The sequence below is a fragment of the Zosterops lateralis genome, assembly GCF_965231275.1.
Source record: "Zosterops lateralis genome assembly, chromosome: Z".
NCBI lineage: Eukaryota > Metazoa > Chordata > Aves > Passeriformes > Zosteropidae > Zosterops > Zosterops lateralis.
The window spans coordinates 69511979-69537991 of NC_139800.1; the positions used below are offsets into that span (position 1 = coordinate 69511979).

Genomic DNA, 26013 nt, shown 5'->3' on the forward strand with positions numbered 1-26013 from the left:
GCTTTTAGTGAAGGTAAACAGGGTGTAAAATATTTTGAACAACATTTCAGGCTAAATGTTAGAGCACGGTGTTTGATGTGAATGAAAAATGCATGAATACAAGACCCACTCCCTGCTCCCACTTTGTATTTTCAAATCCATTTGTTAATCCCAAGAGAAATCCAGCCATGATTGATGCTACTTGGTAAACAAGAATATACTTTGTAGTCACAGAGAAGGCTATGAATAAAGCTATTAAAACTATATATTGTACAGTTCTAACAGTCTCACATCTCCATAACATTAAATATTTATATGTCTAGAATTTTTAATGTGGAAAAGCAATATTGGCTTCATATATAACGAGAAAAATCAATACAGAATGTGTTTAAGTTTCTGCACAGACTATGATTTAAAAATAATATTTAGATACTGCCACTGCATATAGTAACTATCTGTAACTATTTAATTTCTGGTACAAATAATGTCTAATGGAAAATAATCCTTTTGACTATGAGTGTTTAAGGTAAGGTGATAGCTACAAAAACTCTCTCCAGAGTTCTGCCATCATGTAGAGAGGGACAATGTATAAATGATAGTGACACATGAAGGCCTACACTGGTGTTGTACCTTCTTGTCTGAACATGATTCAGCATGTTATATTCTTTATAATTTATGACATTAATCTGCAACAACAAGTTCTCTTCATCTTAGTTTTATTTTAAAAGGAGTCTAACACTCGTAAGGGCTTGCTCTAGCTATGGATGACCACGACGGCAGCATCAACAATGGACTAACCGAACTAATCTTATTTTTAATCGACATAGATAATTGCAGAAAATCTTCACAAATAATCACAGAAAATAATCTTAGTGATGGTAGACGTTGTACAAAACAAGCCCCACAGAAAACATGATTGTATCTCTGCAGAACTGACTATCTAGACTACTTAAAATAATTGTTGGCTTTCCTTGTTATGATTTTGGTTCTTAGTAACGGTGCTGTCTAGACGCCCAAGTATTTCCTGCTATTCCCAACTCTTCTGGGAACTAAGTGCTTTCAGTGTAAATAAGAGATTGTATGGTATGCAGAGAAATTCTAGTGAACTTGAGTTTATGGCAGTGATCTTCCATTAATCTTCTCCCTACCAAACTCATTTTCTAGAAGGATGACTAGAATGCTACAAAATCACAATCACTCTTTTTTTCTCAGTGTTTGAGATTAATTTCCAGGCAATGTTCCTTTATTTTAATTGGTAAATAAGAACACAAACACTGCTGACTACTTCTAGCTTAAAAGTAGCAAGACCAAAACCACACAAAGAGAACAACTAAACACGGTAGTCATATTGCTCTAAAACATGGTTTTGTGATAGGTTCTGCACTTTGATACTGAAGGACAAGTAAAATCCACTGCATATCTATGACTTCTAATTTCAACCTCCAATGTAATTTCACAGTTATGTTTCCACTTCTCATCTGGCCACTTCACACTAATGCAAACAATTTCTTGCTAAATCTAATATCCTTCTTGCGGTCTATAAAGTAAATTAAGATAAACCACCTGATCTCATAACCTCTGAATGCAGAACCTTGAGGTCTATTCTTGATCAATATCCATCACCATTGTGGTACTGTGCTCAGCCTGCCTACCTTGATAAGAATGCAGTAACAAGAATGTAACTGACATTCTCTAGTAAGTTCTTTATAAATTGGATAAATTGCATACATTTTTCAACACAAAATGCAAAATAATTTCCAGCTGGTTCACTGCTTAGCTACCTGAATAGTTTTAGTTTTTTTTCATTCTACACAACACATGCTGCTTATAGCAAAGACTGTTCTGAAACTGAAGAGACAATGCTGTAGAAGAGCCTTACTTATTTAAGAGGATTATTTTTTAAAATCATATACTGAAGGAATGCTACAGCCACTGCAAAGCTGCTACTGTATTACAGGGCTTGTCACTCCATAGCTTTTGTGCTCTAAAGTAGACTGAAGTTACCCTTATGTAACAGCATAGATCATTCAACCAGCTATTTTTAGCTGAATGAGGATATAGCTTTTGTTAATAATGCCTATGTTAATAATGCATTGGAAATATTTGTGCATAGCCTCACAGCACAAATTATTTTTGTTTAATTTGCTTCTATACTAAGCTGGTGAAGCATTGAAACAGAATAAATTCTAGGCTTTCAGGCTATTGATTTATCATGTTTACAATTTGGTAAGGAATATTATATCTGATTAACTGTGTATTTGCAGGTAATGATAAAAGTTAACTTAAAAGTTTGATAACTTCTTATGCCTCCCCCATACAACTGTTATGACAAATCCCTTTCAAATACCACTTTTTTTCTTGAAAAATGAGAACACCCATTACTTCTTCCTTTTTCATCTCAATACACAAAAGGGACCTCAGACTTAATGCCCATGTATGTACCCAAAGATAAAAAGAGAAGGCTGACTGGATGAGCACATTTCTGTGTGCCTCTTCTCCATGCCACAAGATGTGGAACAATAGTTTAACAACCGGTACGTTTTTTCAAAATACATTTTAAAATCACCATACTTTACATAAAAGGTCCACAGAGTTCTAGTTCAGCTGACCTAAGGGTCCATACCAATACTAGGTTTCTTTTACAGTGATTAACTCTGCTCCACAAGAAGAATAAAAAAAATAAGATTTCGGAACAAAACCCCTTAGGAACTAGGACTTGATTATTAGTTATTTTTATAGAAGGCCACTTGTAGTGTTACCATGCACTGGTGGTATGTACATGTTTTAGGGAATGTTAATTTCTTTTGTTTTGTTTAAAATCTGGCTTTTCCAATACTGCTGGATCTCAAACTCAAATTTTGTGTTCTGAATTGTTTGTATACTTTAATAGCCAGACACTCAAAAATACCTATTTCAGAAGGACCAGCCTATTTTCAAATATTTTTACAATTCTTTATTCAACAACACAAAGAACAGCACTTATGTTCCTGAGTAGGAGGATAAAAAAACAGCTTTTACAGAATACTTGAAGTCTGAGTAATATAAGTTGTACAATGCATCCTTTCAAATTTTATAGTCTATATTTATATATACTTGAGCTGGAGATATCACTGACGCATGAGAATACTGTATAAGAAATAAATTATTGCCTTATCTGCTGCATTGTTATTTAGCTTAAAACCTAAATAACTTAATTTCTTTCATAAAACACTATTCTGAGCATAATTTCCTATCATAATGTTCAGAATACTGTCCTATTTTTCAGACACTATGTTATTTTAAAATGAATTAGCAGGATTTGAAAACAGCCCTACCCATTAGTCCTATAGCTATATATATGGAGAAGAGATAAAGAGTGTATTTAAAAAGGTACCACACAACAGGTTACAAGCTTGTACTACTTCCTCCCAGTATTCTGTTAGAATTTCAAAAGTATCCATATAAACACATACACAATTTTATAAATCAAGGACATAATAACCCTGTAAAAATAAAGATAGTACTCTTTATTGGAATTTTCTGTTCTTAAAATAATATACCTTTGACTATATCACTTTACAAACACTAGAAGGACTACCATTCTAAAATTCAGATTTTTTGGTTTGAGTGATGCTAAATGTAAAAAATGTTATCAAATGAGTAGAACAAAGGTTGTTTTGAGAGAATACCTTGTAACAATCCCATTTTGTTCAGTGTAAAACACAAAAAAGAATAAAGATACACTGGACATAGCTTTGCATGTCTTAAACCCAAGTACTAATTGTAGTATACCATATTAAAACATTATTCATCCAGGGCTTATTATTCCTGCTAAGAGACACAGAGAGGTAGGGAAAATTAATCTCAGTGAATTGGTCATGGTCATACATGGTCATACAGTTTAAGGACCTATTGTGCTATATTCTTTTCCTCTGGAGATACATTCTTACTATCTAAAGACCTAATAACTCATCATATCTTGAATTGTCAACCACCATTTCTATTCTGAGTCTCTGAAAGGTACTTTCAGCCAAAGAACTGAATTTTTAAACGGAAAAGGAACTCCAATCTGTCCTTCTTTGAGAAGGTATATAAACAGCATACAGGAATTCAACCTTCTAACTCACCATTCAGCAAGGGTTTCTACTTACTTTTCATCCCAAACGTGATCACCTCTGTGGAAGACAACTAGGTTATTTTCAGGGTCCAGAGCCAACCCAGAAACTTGGCCTAGTTTGAGGTCTAACCCAGGCCACTCCACAGCCTCTTCTATGTGAAAATCTGACCAAATAAATAAATAAATAAAATAAAACAGATAATCATGCAGCATGTTTATAGAAAAAAAATCCAGATATGGTTAACTGGCCATTTGGTACAGACTATGGGAATTACACGGACATTTTCTTACATGCAGTATTACCATTCAATGCATTGCAATTTAATTCCAAGCATAGTTTTAACATACTAAAGCATGCACAAGCACTGGCAACCTGCAATGCATAGACAACAGAAATGTCAAAACTGCTTTTGATTCCATTCTTTTCTCCATTTTATAAGGATATGTGTATACAGACTAGAAGTTTTAGAAGCTCTGTAAATACTTTCTAGACTGAAAGATTACAAAAATACATAATTCAAATCAGCAGGAAAATTTAAATATTAACTATCAGAGTTTTATTTAAAAATGCATAATTAATACCATGAATCACTAAATGAAATATGTGGAAGGTGAATTGTGGTGTTTTTTTCCATTAAAGCTTTTAACACTAAGAAGACTTCCTGTACTTGTCTTAAACTGTAAAATTCAACTAAGGGAAAGAAATTTAGTTTTAGAGATTAACATTTAAAAGATAAAAATATAGTTTCTTCAATCTCTCTTATGTAAAAACAGACTGACGAGGATAAAAGGCACAAACTGTTCAATATTCAAAAAGTTGCAGAGAGTTGACTGCAGTGATTAATTTCTCACAGATCACCTGCTTAAATACTATTTAGAAGAGGTTGCTCTTGTGTGGCTCTGGCAGTATATTAAGAGACAAATGAAACAAAAATTATCAAAATCATCAAATTACCAAAAAAAAAAAATTGAAATAGCAAAAGCGATCTCACCAATTCTGATAAAATAAAAACAAAAACTATAAAATTCATTCTACATGTTAGGAAATCCACCACTGCTTCCCTTCACAAATTGATTTGTTGAGCATAATTCAGGTATTTCTAAAATGCATAATTAGCATGTAGGCACACACAGCCATACTGATGGTGAATAAGAAGCCATTTCTTTGAAGTTACGTGAAACTGGAGCCACTCCACTAAGAGTGTGTTTGAAAGCAACTATGCTTTCTTTGCAACTTTCAGTTCACCCAAAGTTTTTGAGTTCTGTGATCCTAAACACCAATCACTGGGGTACCATCCAGGCAGGTGAAACAGATATCCAAATTCACAAAGTGCCAGGGCATCCTGCTTTGAAAGAAGGCAGATCACACAGACCTTAGAACACGGCACCCAAGGAGTCTGAGAGGGTTCACCTTCACCTGGAAGTGATTTCTCAATGAAAGGCAAAACTAATGGGAAGCAATGTATAAAATCTTTACGCCATCTCTGTGACCTTCCCCTCACATTTCACTTGGAAGAGATGTACTCCGAGGAGTAAGAACACAAATGCAGTGGAGGGAAAATCACTCTCTACAACTTATCCAAGAGAAATATGAAACCAGTGCTGAAAACCTGCTGCAGATTAGATGATATTTTCCCTGTTTGGACTGTGATACCACCACTAGAGTACGTGACCTAAAAGAAACCTAAAAGCTATCAGCGACTGCAGTGCAGGATAGTAATCAGAAACTTCTAAAACAAGAAATCCTACTCTGTAGAAATATTTAGGTGAACAAAAGCTGCAAGCTAAAGGAAAAGCTGTTCAAAAAATTATACATATTCATACTTCTGTTGAATTGATCACAGCAGGTGCAGTGCCAGATATAGTCACAGATGTTTGGATTTTGGAAGGAATAAAAGAATGGAAATTGAGTGTCTGCTTCCTCACTTGCTCATCCCATATCACTTTATGTAAAATTCCAGAAAGCTTGTTTATGTTTCATGTTACAGAGGCCTCTGAGCCTTTTTTAAAAAAGCTAGAAAAAATAAAAGGCTAAACATAGGAACATTAAATTTTGGCCTGTATTTAGTCTCTCAGAAGACACATACTATGAAACAGAAAATGTTTCTACTTAAAGGAATAAACGACTTCTGATAAATCAAAACCATAAAATGAATGTACAGTGAAATACAATCTAATCACAAGACCCCCAGCCTCAATACAATCTTTAGATTTAATCCCATTTTTCCAAAATTGGTTAACTAGTATTCTATTTTCTTTTTCCTTTGCAAGTCCATTCTAAAAGTCCTTTATACAAGTTTATCTCAAAGCAAATAGCTTTTTACAAAAACTCATGAAATTTAGACTTCCTTTATCTAAGATTTTTACTATTTCCCTACAAGAATAAGTGGTCCATGGAACAGTTTCATATGAGACTAATGAAAATTACTTTCCCCATTTAAGTAATTTATAATTACTTAGAAAAAACAGTATCACTGGTTTTGTTATAAATGAATGTTATAAATGAATCTCTAAACTAGGTACCAGATCTTCTACCTTTCAACTTGGAGTGGTTCCTTCCATTAAAAAAAAAAGAAAAAAAGAAATTACCTAGATTTAGAACATGCAATTAAGTCTCTAAACAAGTGAAAGATGAAAGCCTTATTTATTGACACAGTTGCAATTTACTGTCCAGAATTTCCTGGAAGGTCATTCTGCCTTTTAACTTTGCTAACTTTTATGTCATGTTGCATTTACTCCCTGCCATCAGAACACTCATTTAAATCCTGACAAATTAAATTAAGCACTGCACAAAAGAGTTTCGAAACTTGGAAAATTATACTCTGACTTATTTAAAGAGTATAATTGTACTAGCTGCAGTGGTATTAAATAATCTGACAGATTAGTGACCAGTCTAGGCTAACAGGCTAACAACAGTGCAGGAAGAGCAGCAGTATAAAGTTTGAACGTTTATAACAACTTCACTTACTGTATTAGCTACTTGATGTTTCAGGCCAATTACATGTTAAAATTTGGAGTATTTGCAAGACTAAAAATATTAAGCCATTTTAATACTGATTCTTTAACAGTTAAATGAATTTAACTAAAAAGCAGAGTCTTGGCTAAAGAAAATTGAGAATTTTTTCAATTCAATACAGTAAAAGTTTTCACAAAGGGGATAACTTTTTTATTAAATCAAGACAACTCTACTTCTTCTCCTGAGGAGGAAAATCCTCTTACGGAAGATTTTGTTTTAAATATGTAAACACTTCCCTAAAAAGAAACAAAATATATACTTAAAGATTATATTTAATGCTACAAAAGTTCTCTAGCTGAGAGATAGTATTGACAGCTTCTGCAGGTCAGGAATTCTGTAGTCAAAGGCATTACAAACATTAAAAAAAACCCCACCAAAATGCTAATTAAGAAAATGTCAGTTTTCTTTTTTCCTATACCTCAATATTGCAGCAATTGAAAGTTCATTTATTAATTAGTCTTCCCCCAACAAATTCTCACCAAATGAATACATGGCTACTGACATATCCAAGCAATACTTTCTGCAGTTAGAATTCATGCTATAAGCTACTTCACACTAAACCATTTATTCAGCTCACTGACATTCCCTCCTCTGGACCAGTGAAAATAGCAATTTTTTTCTTTGCACCACATGTTATTTGTCTAAACTGAACAAACTGCTTTGCAGAAATGCTATCCATGTTACTTTTCTGAACATATAATTCCAGTCAGACTTATGGAATTATTTACGATTTACACATATGTCAGGCACATAGTAACATTCCACCTGTTTTTCTGCCCCTGTTTTTCTGCCCCTATGCCAATAATTTGACAGGCTCTTATTTAACTGGATCACACAATGTAACATTGGAAAGTCCTCATCTTTGGTTTTCTTTTAAATACAAACCCAAGATTTTGGTGAGCTTGAACACCAAAACAGAACCTCGTATAAGCAGAGACAATACATGTTACCATGTATTGTCAACATCATGAACAGAAATAATAACAGGTTGATGGATGATAAATATATGTGTACAAAGTACTTGGAAACATCTATCTGGGTGGTTGCAACATAAAATCTGGCATATGTGGCTACAGCTTATGGATACAGATGGCTTTCATGCATACATATCAGCTTCTTTTATGAGATACTCATCACATGCTGCATTATCTGGCTTTCCACATTAGCAAGTAAGGCTAAGGACAATCAATATCACAGAGACCAAAATGCCAGTAAAACAAACACAGTAATTCCATGGTTTCTGCTGTCATAGAAACCTGAAGGGAATAAATTCTATTTCTAGCACAATAAAACAGCCTGTACAAGAATATTTGGAAAGTCGAGCCCAATCTGAAATCAATACGCAGAAAAATTTCCTTATGAAGATTTTTTTTTTTAGGATTACCTACCACTCTTTCTGAATGAGTGAAAAATATCTGACAAAATTACAGAAATAAATTTTATGAAACTGTGTATCTGACATATCAAGGCAAACTCATAAAATGTATTGATTATTCCAGCGAGCATTTTACAGTAGTTACTTGTATTAAATTCTTCACTTCCTGTGATTACTATACCCTGTGTGTACCTTGTTTTAGCGTAACTGATATAAAATCATAATGTAAAAGTCTTAAGAGTGGAAAATAATACCGTACTATTCAGAAAGTACTGTTTTTGTGCCATCAGCATGCATTCTTTCTCCACACATGGAGGGGGAAAGAACCCCAGTGAAATACCTCTAAATTAGAAGGAGAACATTTCAATAATTAGGAAGAACATCACGTAAAATACTTCCAAGCCTCCCCTGAAATTCCCTTCAGATTTTGCTAATGTGGATCACAGCTCTTACATTGCATTTCATTGTATAAAATTAACCCCAACCCACCTCCTTTATGTTCTTTTTCCCAGCTTCCCTCACCATGCTTAAACTGCTGTAAAGAGAAATGTCTGTTCTCTGGTGGTCTCGAGGTAGACTCTAGTCTGTGAAATTTCTGAATTCTGTCTTTGACAAGAATAGTATTGTCCCTTTCACCGTGATTTGCGATCTCTCTGGCAAGATCCTTCTTTTGTACTACATTAGCAATCTCTGCTACAAGATCTGATTCTGCTTTTTCTGTAGGGTTATGCTTATGCACATGCACATCTTCCCTTTCTCCTAGCAGCTTAGAAAGGAGCGAATAGAAATCACCTGTACAGAAAAGAGAAAAGATAAGAGTAAAGGAGAAAATAAACCAATTATAACAGATCGGGTAGTTTTAAAAGGCTTCAGCAAGGTAAAATGTAACAAAGTTATTCAAACAGTTATTGACAAAAGTAGCGAAGAGGAACTGTTTCAGCCTCAGGAAGGGAAGGAGCCAGGTTTCTAGTATGAAAAGATACAGTTAAATCGTTACTGCCTTTAAATTACATGTAGATACCCACTTTTACCTGACACTCTGGCATCAAGAAATCATCACCTCTGGAGAGATGTTATTGGGAACAAGGAACAAGAGAAAAAGAGAAAGGGAAAATGAAAGCAAAAGGGAAAGGAAAAAATGTGCACATTTCAGTACAAGAATATTTATGATGGAATTATCTGGATTTGCCAGTCTACTGCAGAGTTTATCATATTTTCATAAAACAAAGAGGGAAAAATTCTATAGTTTTATCAAATTTTTCACTTACAAAGACAGTAATGGTCGAATACATAATAATAGTCTAATAATACATGATACTTTTAAAAACATAATTTTTTGAAGTTTGTCACTGTATAAGAAGTTTAAGCTGTAAGAAAACCAAATTTCCCATTTGCAAACAGATTCCGTAGCTCCCACTGTAGAAAAAAGACATGATCCATTAAATTTGCTTTCATTTATTCAGTCTGGGTTCTACTCCTTCTTTTACTCCAAACAGTAACACTCCTCAGTCATGACATCATCTGGCAGTAAAGGAAAAACTATATTCTCAATGTGCTTGCTAGCAATGCAGTTATCACTGTGACTTTCTTAGGTATTCAAGTACATTCATTCAACATTTCAGTACATTCCAGAACAATAGCTCAAAGCTAAAAAAATAAGAAAACAGAATTTATTAACCAAGTATCTTGACTGCCTGAAACTATTGTCAGTTCTATCAAATACCACTACATCATTTGAATGGGAAGAGACATTCAATGTGCTTTAAGAGTTACTGCAACTAGATATCCTTTTATTTCAAACACAAATCACTTGTAATTAAAAAGTTGTATTATTTTATGACAGGCTATATGGGACATTTTTTACAAAAGTGAAACCACCAATAATGAAGCTTCCACACAAACCAAAGAAATAAACAAGGAAACAAGCAGCACTCCACCCCTGCCACAAACAAAAAATCAAAACCTAAAAAAACCCATTCAGAACCTGAAATCACCACTTGCAGCCCGGGACAGAGGAAATTAATTCTTTTGAAAATGATCCTTAGAGGATCTGTCATGTTATTAAACAGTCCCTGTTCAATGATTTTGAGTAGGATTGTCTTCCTTGCCCTTGGAAATGAAATGTCCCAGATGACACACTCTGTCAGAAAATAATTACTGAAGTAACAGGGCCAATTTCACTGAAATTAACAAAGCAAATTAGAGAAGAGACAAAATCATTAAGTTATACAACAAATAGGAATTATTTGCTTCAAATGCAATTCTTAAAGCTAAAGCACTCCATTATTTTAATACTGCAATTTAATGAATCCAAGTACTGATTCAAAACAAATCCAAATATTTTAAAAGTGTATCACAGGAATTTTGGATACAAACTATATCCATACTGAGAAAGGTTTTCAATTATTAAAGCAACCATCAACTGATGCTGAAGCAGAAACACAGAAATTTCCTTTACTAAGGAAATATTTGGTATAAAAATACTTTACACTGGTGTTTTTCTTCCCCAACATTTAAAAAATTATATGAATGTTATACAAAACAAATGTTTCGGTTTTATCTGTCGCTGTAGACATATAGATGACCTACATGCAAGCATTTCCAATGAGAGGTCTAAGTGGTAAAAGCACTGCTCTCCCTAATGTAGCCGTGAGAAGTCTGCCTAAACAAACAAGCCTGATGCTATTTTAAACTGCAGGCCTTTTTAAAGCAAGTTTAATGATCCTTGCACAGTTCACTCTTTCCTAGTTCTATATCAATTGTCTAATCAACTGACGTGTAATTATTGGCTGCAAAAGGACAACAACATAGTACAGTTTTTACAAAGGTTTCAGAACTCTAACAGCTCATATGCCCATTCTGCTTGAGTGAAGAAGTTTGACAGTTTCATGCTCCAGCCAAAAGCACTGCGTTCCATTTCTGGTGTGCAAGTGCTGTCACAGAATAATTAACCCAGCTTCTAAATGAGATATTGCCTATTGATTTAATAAATTATAATAATAATAATAAAGACAAAGAAGTTTTTTTGTTTACCTGTCTGATATTAGCTTCTTCAAAAGAAACTGTTAAAAGATGGGGCTCAATAGAGGACAAGAAGAAAAGAAAGCAGAATTCCACTTAAAACCACAAAATGTCCAGGGAATAATTCTTAGGACAGGATGCCTTCATAGAAAACTCCAGTGATCTTTACAGAAGCTATTAATCTAGGATTCAAGTCTAAGTCAAATCTGTTTCTGTTTCCTCCTAGAGCTGAGCCAATGGCCCCAAGATATATGAGGAACTTTCAAACACTGGTGCAGGGCAGTTTGAGTGGATATATAAGTGGATATAGATGAGGTATTTTCCAAGCTGAGCTTGTCCTGTTAGAGCTTTCATTACAGAGGGGTTTTGTAACCACAGCAGTTAAAAATATTTAGGAACTGTCTGAATGTATGGAAAAGGGTGTACATGAGACAACAGAAGTGGTCAGAAGTGGAGCTGCCCTGAAACTGTGATCCTTTCCTTAAGTGAATGTGTTTGAATATGGAATCTCCATGCACAAAGTTCAAAAAACATCCATGAGTTCTACATATGTGACCAGTATCTCCATACTTCTGGCACAAACACTAGGCTGAAGCCTCCTATCAACGTCCTGGCGTTTTGACAGAACTCAGGGTATTTACAAGGAACAAAAGACATGGAGGTGAAGAATTTAAGTTTCCTGATAACCCAACGTCTGCAACCCTATCCTAAATTCCATACATTGAGTGTGCATCTAGCTTTTTTTTTCAGCTTTGCTTGTGATATCCAGGTGGATTCCAATAATTTGTAAGCAGTGTAATTTAAGAAATAGTTCATAATTTGCTAGAGATAAATAGCAAAGACCAGACTTATGTTGATTCTGAGTAAAAGCTGCTCTGTGCAAAGCAATATCCAGCAATCAACAAAGCATGATCTTGTGTTGCTGCTTTGCAGTGGTTTTGTACCAGCTGGAACAGCTGAATGTGTTCTTTGCCTGAAGATACTCAGTAGGAAAGGAACATTGCTTGGTCTTGTTTGTGATGAGACAGCCTGGCCTTTAGAATGCCTGAGTATGACTAGACAAAGACATGGATGAATCAACAATTTGATCTTAGTGAAGAAACTGAAATGTAGCAGTGCTGTATAGTATCTGGAAAGCTGCCTGATTAGGTCACTTGCAGAGAGATACTTGTATTTCTTATGTGCAAGCTATCAGCACAATTTCCTCTATGGAAAAGATTACTGGCTACAAACACTTGCATTTTATTCTTTCTGGAAGAAGTGATAGCTGTCAAGAACAACATCTCAAAAATGAAACAATGCATAAATATATTCCAGTAATTTTAAACTTCCTGTGGTGGTTCCACACAATCGGAACTCTTTTACAGAACAACGTTTTGGTATACCTTCATACAAACAAAATCAACATTGACAATTTCATTGCAAAACATGACTTGACCTTTATCTGATTTAACAAAAGGTCAGATTAAGGTAGATAAAGCAGTTTAAATATGTAATGTTCTCTGTCATGTGGTTTAGTTGTAAGACCAACTCCCTGCTCCTCACAGGGAGTTGGTCTTAATGATCCTTATGGGTTTCTTCTAACTCTAGATATTCTATGATTCTATTTCTAACACCAGTCTTCTTTTTCCAGCAGCAGTCCCCCAATTTGTAGTGAGCAATCACTGTCTATTATCCTTCAGCAGCACACCATGGTGCTATCAGAAGCACCAATTTTCAGTTTAGATGTAGAAGTATCAGCCATGGTACTGCAGGATCAAGCTAATTTGACTGATCCAAAGCTCAGCCACGGCAAGCCTGTCCAGAATGTGTACCTGTTAAGATACATAGGTGAAATGTCTTTCTACTACATTTTAGAAAGAAAAGATAAGGCATCCTGGTGGTGTCTGAGAATTTTCACATCCAGAATCTATATTTTTGTCATATCTGTCCAGCTTCAGGCTCCTCAGTCTGTCACTGGCATTTTAGACTTCATGTTCTTCCTTCCAAGCTTGTGTCTTGGTCCTATCATAACAGGACTAAGAAACAAGTTTTCACAGTTGACTTTGAGCTCCCCAATTATGTCTGAATAAAATGGGGTGTATTCTGAGACTGCATGTTTCTGTCTTAGCGTGACATACTTCTGTTAAGTAGGTTCAGCTGAAAGAAGTGTTCAGGGGTTCTGCCCCCTTCCTAAGTACTGAAATCATGGACAAATTATATGGGTCCAACTGTGACTTACTTATGACATACGTAAGATAACATTGATGGGAGAATAGAATGGGAGAAAGCTATGGAATGACAATATGTAAGTGAACAAAATCTAATGCCTGTTTCAAGTGATATTTAACAGCATTTGACATAATAGGCAAAAAAATCTTTCAAAATGTCTTCTAGTCAGCTGTTATGTTTCATGCAAGTCACGATTTAATCTTTTGCTTTGATGAAAGCATTGGAATGATTCCTAAGAACCGAAAAGTATTAAGTAAGGCTGTTTTCTTTTTGAAGGGATTTGAAGGGCTGGAAGGCATAGATATGAAGAAATGAAAAGAATTAAGCTGCTCTAGAGCTTCTTGGCCACCCTCACTGCCCTACAGTGATGTGCACTTACAGCATAGGCAAACTGACATATTTGAAGAACACCAGGAATTGCATCTGCTCTCAAGGCATCTCTAAGCAGCTTACAGAGCTAAAAAAAGGATGGAAGAAAAGGTAAAAAATGTAAAAATAATTAAAAAAATTCTCTTTTTAATTCTGTCTGCATGTCCCTAAGAAGGGCTTTTACTACTACCACAATGTAAATGCACTTTGGTTTTCAATCACCCTTTATTTTTCTGTCAAAATATTTTAATGTAGAAATGCTTTGAAAGCCCAAGCATATTTTTTTAAAGATCAGTAGGTTATAGAGTTTGTAAATGGGAAAGTGTGAAAGCTAAGTGAAAGTATCAAGGAAGATGAAGAATGTTCACTGAACATTACATTTTACAGACGTGTGTTCCTTGTCAACAAATCAAAACCAGATACTAAAACCCAAGGCACTTGGAACTACCCAGCTGCCCTGTTCTTTTCTTTCCTTCCTGACCAGTAAAAATCTCCTGACAAGAACCAATCATTTTGTTACAATAAGGTATATTTATTAGCTACTTCTAGATGACTAGCAGTAAAGACAATGGTTTTACTACACAGTACTTCACTGTGCTCATTTGGATATACTACAGACATTTGAATTCCAGCATAGGGTGCACCAGTTCCACCTCAAATTTCTATTTCATGAAGTATATATTTTGAAATACATTTAGTCCCACAAAATTGCATAACTGAGAATATGTTTATTACAGGAGTTCTACTATCTTCAACTTAAGTTTTTAAGCATCATCATGCTTTATTTAAAAAAAAGAGACAGGAAAATTATAAAAAAGTAAAACATTTTGCCAATAATAATAATAATAATAATAATAATAATAATAATAATTTTGGTTTGTTTTAGAATTGTGATATAACTTTATTTCTCCGAACTCCCCCTGTACTAATACAATGTACTACATTTTCAATTTCTTCAGACACACTAATGGTATTACAAGCAGTTTTTGTAGTTGTTCATTGATAAGCAGACTTTTACGAAACTCAGGAAATGTCCCTCTGTAATTTTAAAAGCCAGATAGCATAAATCAAGGGTCAGACAGTGAAGACCAAAACATGCAATTTAAAATTTCTTTCCATACTTGTTATACTTTTTTTCCTGCTTAGATATGCAACTTGTACCAACTGCCTTTTTTTTTTTTTTTTTTGCTTAGATCTGATGGTCTTTTTTTACTGCACTGAAGATGCTTTTGTAAAGATTATGAATAACCTTATCCTAACCAAATCAAAGGCTCATCTTTTATTTACAACTTTGAGCAGGATCATGCAGTGTTGAGAGAGCAAGCGAACCCTCTGCTATTCTGAATCTCCCTAATTATAATTTCCTAGCAGCATATATCACTCTTATTATCTTAGTAGCAATTTCTTCCAAGGTTTAATTCATTCACTTTTATCTTACTTTTCTACTCTCTTTAAGAGATCTCATACAATCTGAGCCCTAAACATGTTGTCAAAGCCTGAAAACATCTGAAGGTTTTCTTATACACGTGGCCTTAATCTAAAAATGTCTCAAACACTTCATTCTATGCATACCACATCAATACTGGAACACAAATTTGTCTTCTGTTTCAAGCCTCTCCTAAGGATTTTTAATCACCTACCAAATCAAACTCCTCTCTTTTCCTACAGTCACATACAAACTAGCAAGGGTAGATTATAAAAAAATTTATTTAAAAAGAAATGTAACCCATGCGGGCATAAAAACACATCATCTTATTGGTTGATCCTGCTCCCGTGGCTTTGCCATATAACATTATCACAAAAACACACTATTGAAAAACTAAAGACCTGCCTGCGTGTTGATTCTCCTTTTCTCTTCCTTTCAACACCTGTCCCACAAGATATTGCAGACCTCCCTTCATATTTTACTCATCTCTTTTTTTTTCCCCTTAAAGAAACAAAAGAGATATGGGCAGAAAGCAGAGGAGCTGTATCATCTCCTTCTTTCACTTAAACCAATTAAGAAATTTCTATCCCAGATGCAAAAAGATGTAATTCAATGTATTTTTATTGGAACAAGCTTTTCTTCAAAATGCAGAACTTTACAGAACAAGGCACACATTTCAGCTTCCTACCTCACAGATTCAGCTACAACCTAACAAAGTATTTCCAGCTAACAAATACCATGTGCAAAATACTTATCTCTGTGTGTGCATGTGTGTGTTTGTGCAGTCATATGCAAGTATACTATACAACTGAAAATAATTACAAGATGGAGTACACATCCAACAGGTAATAAATAGATTTGTGTGTAACCTTTATTCAGACTCCATTTTGTACAGATCATGACATTAAATTTTTTTACAAAGAAACTGTCTCCTACAGTCAATGGGCCATCACAATATATGTATATTTAAACTCATTCAAAGATTCCCTTTCCAAGAATTCCTGAACAAATATTTTAAATGAACAGAAAGACTTCTCCTAACTATTTTATTCCATCATCTCTGTTTATGAAACATATGCTTGCATTAAAGTACTTCAGCCTGTACTGTGAAATTAAGGTCCATAATTACTATTATTTTGCTAGACAAACAGAATGGTCATTTATTTTGCATATCCACCTAGAAACACCCCAGAGTGTGAATTTACAGGGTACTTTGTATCATATTCCACACCTTACATTCAAGCCACATTTCCAGTCAGTTTCAGCAGCATCTGTGTATATGCAGACTTAGCTTCAGTTCTTTGCTTTGTATATTCTCAGAGAATGGGAAAACAGACCTCAACATCAGACTACCTAGAACCACTCTGCAACTCTTGCAGGAGTCTAGGGAAAAACACACTATAATCAGAGAGCATCAAATTGACTTAGACTACAGAGCCATATTATTTTCTTTCTGTTGTGTACTATTTCTCTTACTATACACATTTTAATCTCTAAAACAACAAGGCAGAACTGCAATTAGGTGTTTTCTGTGCAACCACTCTCACCACTAGGTCAGCAATTGTAATGACTACAAATGTGAAGCTCAGCTTTACAGATGCTAACATCTGAATGCTCCTCTGAAACTGCAATATTACTTTAAACATGGGAGGTTTAATGGGATTTCAGTTAACACATTCACAGCTGTGAAAAAGAGACCTCACATGAATCTGTCTGGAACATTGCAAAAGAAAAATCTTATGTTCCTTTATACTGAACTTTCCCATTTGAACTCCAGTAATAATTTCATCTTACAGCGACAAAGACACAATCAGGGATAAGGGAAAAAATCCCACTGTATTCATAGTACTCAACACCAGTGCTGAGAGCAACTGCAACTTTGACTCACTTCAGATTCCATCATTAGAAGCAAAATATATGTTACTTTTATGGTACTAACTCCTAAATTCCCTAAGGCAGACAGAAATAAAAATGTAGTTTTGTAAGTGTCATGGCAAACATAATACTAGAAGTACAATGAAAATCTCAACTCATTTCTCTCCCAAGTATGTGTATGTGACATACATATGTGTGCACATATGCCGTACTAAAACAAAACCCAAAATCCAATTTTTTGTTTATATGCTGCTAGTGAATTTTCAGCTCAAGCCAACATTGAATTCTGCTTTAAACCATTTAAATGTAATTATATTTAATTATGTTTTAATATATGAAATATATATAATAATACAATCAAATAATTGTATTAATTTTAGTAATAAAAATTTTACCCCTTCTGCTTCAGTTTGTGATTATACTTAATATACAGAAAATGAGATATCAAATCATGAGCCAGTCAAAACACTAGATACTGGACATCTGATTAACTATCACCTATCTTACGCTTTCCTTGTTTTTAAGAAACTACTCCTCTTGCTGTTTATATGCACAAGTTTCTAAAGCTTTCAGGTACACCATCCAAAAACTTTCTCAGTGGTAAAGGCTGCTTTACTGCTTGAATGCCAAACAAGCTGCACTATGCTACAGTGTACTACACCACAGGAAACTGACAAACAAGCAGAATGAGACACATTTAAGTATTTTTTCAACAGGTAAAGACATATGGCAGAGATCATGAATGGTAATAAATGAATGGGTTTTGCTCTACTGTATCTATTGATTACAATTTAATTAAACTTCTATTGATGAACAAAAAATAAACACACATATTATTTGTTTTACTAGGGACTTGATGCTTAAGCAGGAACAGGAAACTTTCTAATACGCCAAACATGTAAATCAATTGCAGTTCTTACAATAATTCACTTCCTTTGAACAGTTTATCTTCACTGCTGTTTCAGAAACTATATAACGAAGTCGGTTTCATTAAGATAAGTTCAGTTAAATTTTAACACAGCAGGGACTTGGCTTTGTCTTCATGCAGACTGCTGGTTCAGTTTGCAATTGTTACTGCTTATTTCTACATATTTGCATTGTTCATTAATGTGCCTCCGATGAGTGAAGATGATGAAAATGTAATGTAATTTAATGTAAAAGCAGTAACAACTCCTGGATGTACCAATATAATAAACATATTGAGTGTGACAGGAGGTATCTCTATGCCCAGCCAAACATGATATACACATTATTTGTAGGCAGATACTTTCATATGGCAGAATTTCTTGTTTCCCCCTTTTGAGGCAAATCCTTAGAGTACTGACATAAAAACTGTCTCTATGACCATATCTCTAACCTCCAGATTAGTAAGTACCTCTGATGCCTTTTCTCTGGTACTAGAATTATAAGCCAAACACCATTAAGGGGTAAAAGAGTTATCACTTATCACAGTATCTAATAAGGATCTTTAGGAGCAACAATCTGTCAAGGTGGAATATGCCAAAATGCATGCACACAATATATTGCATGTATAATTTTACAGACTTTGTAGATTAGTATATTTGAAAAAGATTACTAAATGAGAAGTTTAAATGAATGGCATGGCATTTCTTTATTTTAAAGTATTCCTCCCTAGATGAGGCTTGAGTTTAGTTTAAAAAGTTTATTCTAGAGAGGGCTTTGGTTTCTCAAGATAGTGTAAGGCTTTTTGGACCCCAGCTGTGAGGTTTTTAGGATGTTTGGGGGTTTTGCCTAGCAGAATATCAGGACTATGCCAAGATATCAGGCCTAATGAATTATAAGTATGTATGCTAATAATACTGAGAAGACACAAAGGTATAAAAAAAGAAAAGGCAAAAAATCATCATGACATCACCTCCATTGCAGTACAATAATTTAACTATTTCAGTGTTTATTGAAGTAATGGTGAAATAACAGTGTTTATTTTTGTTGCCTAAAACTAAGGAGTGGAAAACAAGCTGCTAAAACATAATAAATCACAGAGAAAGAAACCTATGCAAGACAAAACACACAGATATTGGAAAATTGTTGATGTGCTTTCTTCAGAGCAAATCAAAGGCTGAATTTACTGAGCAACAGCTCAGCAGCAACAGAACTAATCAAAGACTGAGTTCTGGTGTCTCTGTGCTTTATAGATAAGGTTATCATACGACTATGTCATGCCAGACCACAAAGGGAAAGAGTTATGTCTTTTACCTCTGTGAAAGGATATACTTGCATAATGACCTCAACGCCAGTGGATGTATGTATCTGTAGGTCCACTGCCTCCTCCCTCCAAACTGCAGAACTTTCCTGTCATTAAGGTCTTTTTCAAATTTGGTTCCTACTGGATAACTCACTGAAGTTACTTGAGGAGATGGATGAATTGGCAACACCATTGCTCAAAGCTGATTTGTCCCACAAAACTGGACTACAGTTTCTATGTAATTTTGCAGACCGTTTTCAGCTCCTGGTTTCCCCACTGTATCTGGGGAGCACGTGCAGAACCAAAACGTAATTTCTAAGCCAGCCACTCAACTTTCCCTCTTTGGAGACAAAAATAAAACCAAACCTGAACTGGCTTTTCCTGTTGTTTTGCTTACTCAGACATAATTCAACTGAAGTTACAGCTGTATCAATATAAAACTGAAAACAGGCTCCTGTAAATGATGGGAGAATTTATCTTAATCTAACAATTAAGAGCATGAAATTAAATTCACAGCAACTACTGTGTTTTGGTATTTCACATCATGAACCCAAGTAATTTCAAATGAACAAAACAATTCTGTGTGTTTCCATAGAAACAAGTTAGATGAGGATGTATATTAAATAGTGCTCTCAGCAAACCAGACTGCATTGCAGAAACGTCTTCAAAATGCATGTTTCAAAGACAAATGAAAAAGATTTTAACAGCAGGACCTTTTTCAACACTTTTTTCCAACACTAATGATTTCAATAAAACATACATATAACAAGAACCTTGATCAAATGCTAATGCACTTATGGGTAACATAAGGGTAAAGCAGATTGTCATCATGAATTTTGATGTAAATTTGTAAACATACATCTCATTTTGCTCTGAAACAGCATTAAAAATTTGAATTGTTTTTCTTTCTTAAAAAATACATCTTGAATTGACTAAGATAAATATCAGATATGCCAGTGTAAATATTGTTTCCAATAGTTCAAAGTTCTTTCATTCAAGACAGTTTCACACTCTAGAAGCTAGTTTTATGTAATTAAAACTTAATTATTTGAGTAGAAAATCTAACCCCTTTGCGAGATGTTATCAAAAATTCTAAACACTGTGCAATCTTTGCTCTTTTTAATGGCAAAAGGAAATTTGCTTTAATTTAGTCCTTCAATCTCAACATTGTTCAGTGGAAACTATGTGAGTCTGTGGCTGACGAGGTCTTCCTCTTAGTAAAAAGAAAAATCCTGATATTAAGGCAATTTTTATCTAAGAGTATATGACTCACAAGAACTTTGAAACAGAGTCCAAGATATTTCTGAAACATAAATAATACTCTGAGTATTTCTAAAATCTTTATAGCAGCCATAGATTTTTTCCTTCAGCTCAGTACTACACACATTTTTGTGTGAGTTGTAATGCATATATGCACATATACACAAATATAGTGAAAAATAATACAGTATTAAACAGCTGCACTCAACCTCAACTCAATATTTGCAGGTAAAGCAAATATTGAAGCATAAGACCATTACTCCCTAATACACACATAGATACACACAATACATATAAATTGAGAAATCAATGAAGAGTCAATAGAAAATAGTTATATATAGAATATATGCCCATACAGATAAATCACAACCTTTATTAGCAAATTAGACGAAGAACAGGGAAACATTATGAGATTAAAATGCACTAATAAATTTTACCTACAAGGCTAGAGATCAATGGTAAACGAATTATTTTTATTATTTCTTATATTCAACCCTATTAGCTTTACAGAACATTGCAAATTGCATCAATTAAAGATAAACAGATAAAAAACTTCGTAACTCACTAAAAATCAGGATATAATTTATCAGTATTTTACATTCATGAGTCCTTTACTTGACATAGAAGTAAACAAGTACATACCCTGATCCAAAATCTCTGCCTCTTCTTTTTTTGCCTGCTGAAGCAAATAACTAGCATCACTATCCTTGGTTTCTGAAAAATAGATTTAGGATATGATGTCAGTTAGCCTTTGCATGTGGATGGAATTGAGTATCTCCCTACAGTGGAAAAATGCCCTTTGGAAATGAACATTTGGCGTTTTTATATATAAACAGTAGTTGAACAAGGCAGCACTAAAACAACAGGAAAGAAAATAAAGTTTGTATTAGAAGACTGAAGTAGAAATAAACATAGAAATAAAAAGTGTACATAGAAATAAGCAAGTGCATACCCTGATCCAAAATCTCTTCCTCTTCTTTTTTGGCCTGCTGCAGCAAAGAACTTGTATCACTATCCTTGGTTTCTGAAAAATGGGTTTAGGGCACGATGTTAACCACTGCATGTGAAGGGAATTAACTCCCTACTGAGGAAAAAATGCCCTTCTAAAATGAATACTCGGTATTTTTATCATAGTAGTCATACCACACCATGGAACAGTAAAAAACTGAAATAAAAAACTACAGCTTGTATTTGCTACACAAGTCAGATTACCTCTGGATAATGGGTAATCTGCAATTTATATGCCTACAGCCGTTCAATGTAAAAATTTGATTCCTACCATAGCATAGCAGTGGGATCTAGAAAACTAGGGCAATGTTATGATTCAATTTTGTAGGAAATAGAAAAAAAGGTAAACATTAAGAAACTGTTAATATAAAGTTTGGCACAGAAAAAGAAGCCAGTATTTAGGGCACGCAGGTCACACAGCTGTAAAAATATGCTGGAAATTGGAAGACAACATAAGAAAGAAACAGACAAAATACTATAGCAGACATTACCACCAAAACCAACACAGAATCCTATGATGCTTTATTAATCAGAAATTTGAATTTTATGCAGAACTGCATTACCTCTTTATGAAAGTTTTGCATACCAACACAACACAGAGAAATACATCAGTGACCATAAGATGGTACGTATAAAATGGATTACAATTGCTCTTCACCTTCATGATGTCCATGCATCATCTTCAGCACATCAGACTTGACTGGAATAGGAATATTTGCCTCCTGTGGAATATTTCTGAACATTTCAGGGTTTGCGTTCTGTGTGCAGGTCATATATGAGACAGCATGCTTGGCTTCCATATAGTACATAATGTAAAAGTTGCACATTTCATCATTGGCAGTACCCCTACACAGCACAGAAAAGATGTGGCACTTAGGAAATAATGAGCTGAATAGCTGTTATTTAATTCATCCAACTTGTTTAACAGGATACTAAAACATTGCAATCAAATACTTAGATGTCCCACACTAAAACATGCAATATCTGCATTGCAGTGAATATCAGAAATTTATTTTGGTTTATACTGGAGAAAAGCATTGTGCACAAAAAATCCCCACATATCTCAGAAATTCCTAGGAATTTGCTTTAGATTTTACAGAAAACTGAAGCACCTGTTTAAACTGCTCTTCCTTCTCAAATCTTCAGCATACACCACACAGTTCCCACTGTGTTATCACTTGTGCACACGTTCTGATTAAATATGATAGAGCTGTATCATTCATTACATTACTATTCACTCACTTCTCTATAAATCTTGGATGAACGCAATTTGAAATTGTTGCAAACAACATACATGTTTCATTTCAGAGGCCATTTTTTATGACAAATCTTCCCCCTTTCCTCATCAAGTGCATTCATTTATTATCCAATCACACTGGTTCTACTACTACTAAACTTATTTTTTGTTACATATTAAGATACCATAAGTATCGCTTAAAAAGAAGAGAGCACTGTCATATTAAGAATAATTTGTTTGTAAGCTTCTGTAACAAAAACATGAGTGCCAGGGGAATAATACAACATTAGCAAAATTTGATAAATTTTGTGCATGTACTTGAAACAGAAGTGGCTCTTCTCTACTGCTACATAATCCTCTCTTCAACAGAAAAAACAGCTGGCACATATAAGTTTTTTTTTTCTGAAAAATATTAGTTTGTGAAGCAGAGTGTGTATGGCCTCTTTACAGCTGTGGTCTGTTTCTTCCTCTGCCATACAGGTTAGTATCTTTTGTTTAGAGCTACAATCCTGACAAGGTATAAGCCAGGACTTTTTAACAGAAGTTCATAAAATATAGGGGTTTACACCAAGATTTTTTTATTAGCTTTCACAATTAAAGAGTGAGTCCACACTCTTTAAAAAAATACAGATGTGGTGTATTAGCTGTTTGCAAAAGACATCAATGCTGACTTTTCCAGCAGCATTCTGCAGTATTCATTTATTCACCATAGCAACAATAATACCACAAGCCAGAAAGGAGAAAGGGAAACATGGGAGAAGAGACTGTTTCAAAAGAGCAATTGGTTATTTTTCCAGGCACTGGAAGTTTTGCACCCCTTGGAGACTACAAAATGAGACTCTGACTGGGCAAGCTCTGCCTAAGCTTTTAGAAAGTATTAACTTCACTGCTGGACCTCCAATACCCATCACTATAATTGCTTCCTCTTTAAAACTCCAGTAGAAAACGGGATGTGGAAATTACACAAACTGTGGTTCACCTGACATGCTACTGTGTCTAAGCATTCAAGGTGGTTTAATTTCAGGTGGGAGTTAGTACTGTCACTCACTGCCCTCACTCCTGCCCTTCCCAGAGTGGGACAAAGCAAAACTTGTGATAAAATATAATATTACTAAATAGTAATAAAAAATTAATAGTAATACTGAAAATAATAATAATACTAATAAACAATATGGCATGATTCATACAACATTCATACATTATAGTGCAAATAAATAAAAAAACTAGAAAATTTATAATAATAATTATAACAACCATTACTTTAATGGAAAGGACAGAGTGACAGTTTCCTCACTGAAAGAGTACTAGTACATTGAAAGAAAATACCATAATTTTCCTAAGACTGTTTCTTAAACTGTAAGGATAACTCAATGAACAGGAACTACTTTGGGGAAAGTTACAGAAACATGACAGAAACTTTGAACTTGTGAAAAAAAGGTCAGCAATTAAATTAAGGTTTTATGCTTTTAGTGTCATGATATTTGTAAAAACCTCTTCTCAACTCATTTTTTTCTAACTGTTACATAACATTTTCTTAACTGCCCACTGGAGGGTGATAAATCCATTTAACCCTCCACAGAGATGTAATCTTAGGGTGCATAAAAATCTCTTTCCTTGGAATGCTGCAGCACACACTCCCAGAATGGAGAGATTTCCACAGGTTATCTTTGTTTCTTTACATATGCCTTCAATTACAGTTCAAAGAACCACAGCCAGCTAAGAGAGTATTAATATTCTATATATATTTATAGCTGTAGTAGTTCACTTGATTTTACAGGGCTGTGTCTGTCACCTGCAGCTGAGTAGCATCAGTGACAAACAGTTCAGATTTTCCTATTTTTTATTATTAGTAATTTTTGTTTTAATTGTTTTTCATAGAAGCCTGTATATTTTTATACTGAAAAAAGGTTATTGCAGTATTAGTCCAGATTGTTTAAAGCTAGATTTTGTAATAGGTCAAAATATCAGAATTTTATAAGCTTCTATAAATTTTGTTTCTGAAATAGTGTAGAGAATTGTAAAGCTTTATTATTTCACTATAAACAGTTAATTACATCACTTGATTAAAAAATCAGGTACTTTGTAGAATTGATATTCTGAATCCTTCTCTAAGAACAGATCAGCCCAACATCTGAGTAAGTTGTTTGGCAGCATTGCTTCACTTCAGAAGTGTTCTGAACACTCCAGCAAAGTGAATATTCACGTAAGTAATGTAAATGAACATTGTGTGAAGTTATATCTCAAGAAGACCAGACAGCATAACAAAACATTTTGGCAGAAATCGTTACCGTGGAAGAAGACATGAAACAAAAACATTTCTACATATAACCAATACCCTGGAAAAAACACATTCTGCAATGGAGCAAATAGATAAAATTTACCCTATATGTGTCTCTGTAGTTCTGCCTTCCCCACTGAACACACATCTGGCTGTTAGCATATCATCATAGCTAATTTCGACCGGATATTTCACGGGGTAGAATGCCTGAAAGAGAGGATGATTCACCACAATCAGTGAAAGAGCTTCATATCCTCTGTGTCAATAGACACTGATGAGAAGGACTACATATGAGAAGGTGCTACATATCTGAAATGACTTTTGCATCATAATCTAATCATGGTAATACTTGACAATATTCACTTCCAGGAGCACAACAGCACATAACCAGTGGAAACTCCACAATGCAAATCTGTGGACATGTGATTTACAATTCAGCTTCTCAGTTTGAAACAAAGATAAGTAAAATTTACATTCAGAACTAAAAGGAACCCAACCAACCTGTGGTAGCTGTGGACTCTGTCTACCAATCAATGTCCATTGACCATTTCTCACTCTGTAACCACTCACTACTTTACCTATAAGATATCAATATACATAAGAAGTAAGATATACTTTAAGTATGTTGTAGGGTCAACATTTTTCTGTTAAGTATT

At 34.4% G+C, this 26013-nt stretch overlaps 1 protein-coding gene across 6 annotated transcripts in view; it reads right to left on the bottom strand.

The window, feature by feature from the left end:
- PAM (peptidylglycine alpha-amidating monooxygenase) overlaps nt 1–26013 on the bottom strand; it is a 123744-nt gene that overhangs the window by 14272 nt on the left and 83459 nt on the right. For 5 of the 6 annotated variants that reach the window (XM_083883402.1, XM_083883403.1, XM_083883399.1 and 2 more), the window contains 5 exons: nt 25859–25935; nt 25461–25564; nt 22501–22688; nt 21477–21548; nt 4110–4239 (listed from right to left, as the gene is read on the bottom strand). In XM_083883402.1, coding sequence (XP_083739528.1) covers nt 4110–4239; nt 21477–21548; nt 22501–22688; nt 25461–25564; nt 25859–25935 — 571 coding nt within the window. Of the gene's footprint in view, nt 1–4109; nt 4240–8955; nt 9259–21476; nt 21549–21786; nt 21859–22500; nt 22689–25460; nt 25565–25858; nt 25936–26013 lie in introns of all 6 variants that reach the window. The other variant, XM_083883404.1, reaches the window with a different exon arrangement.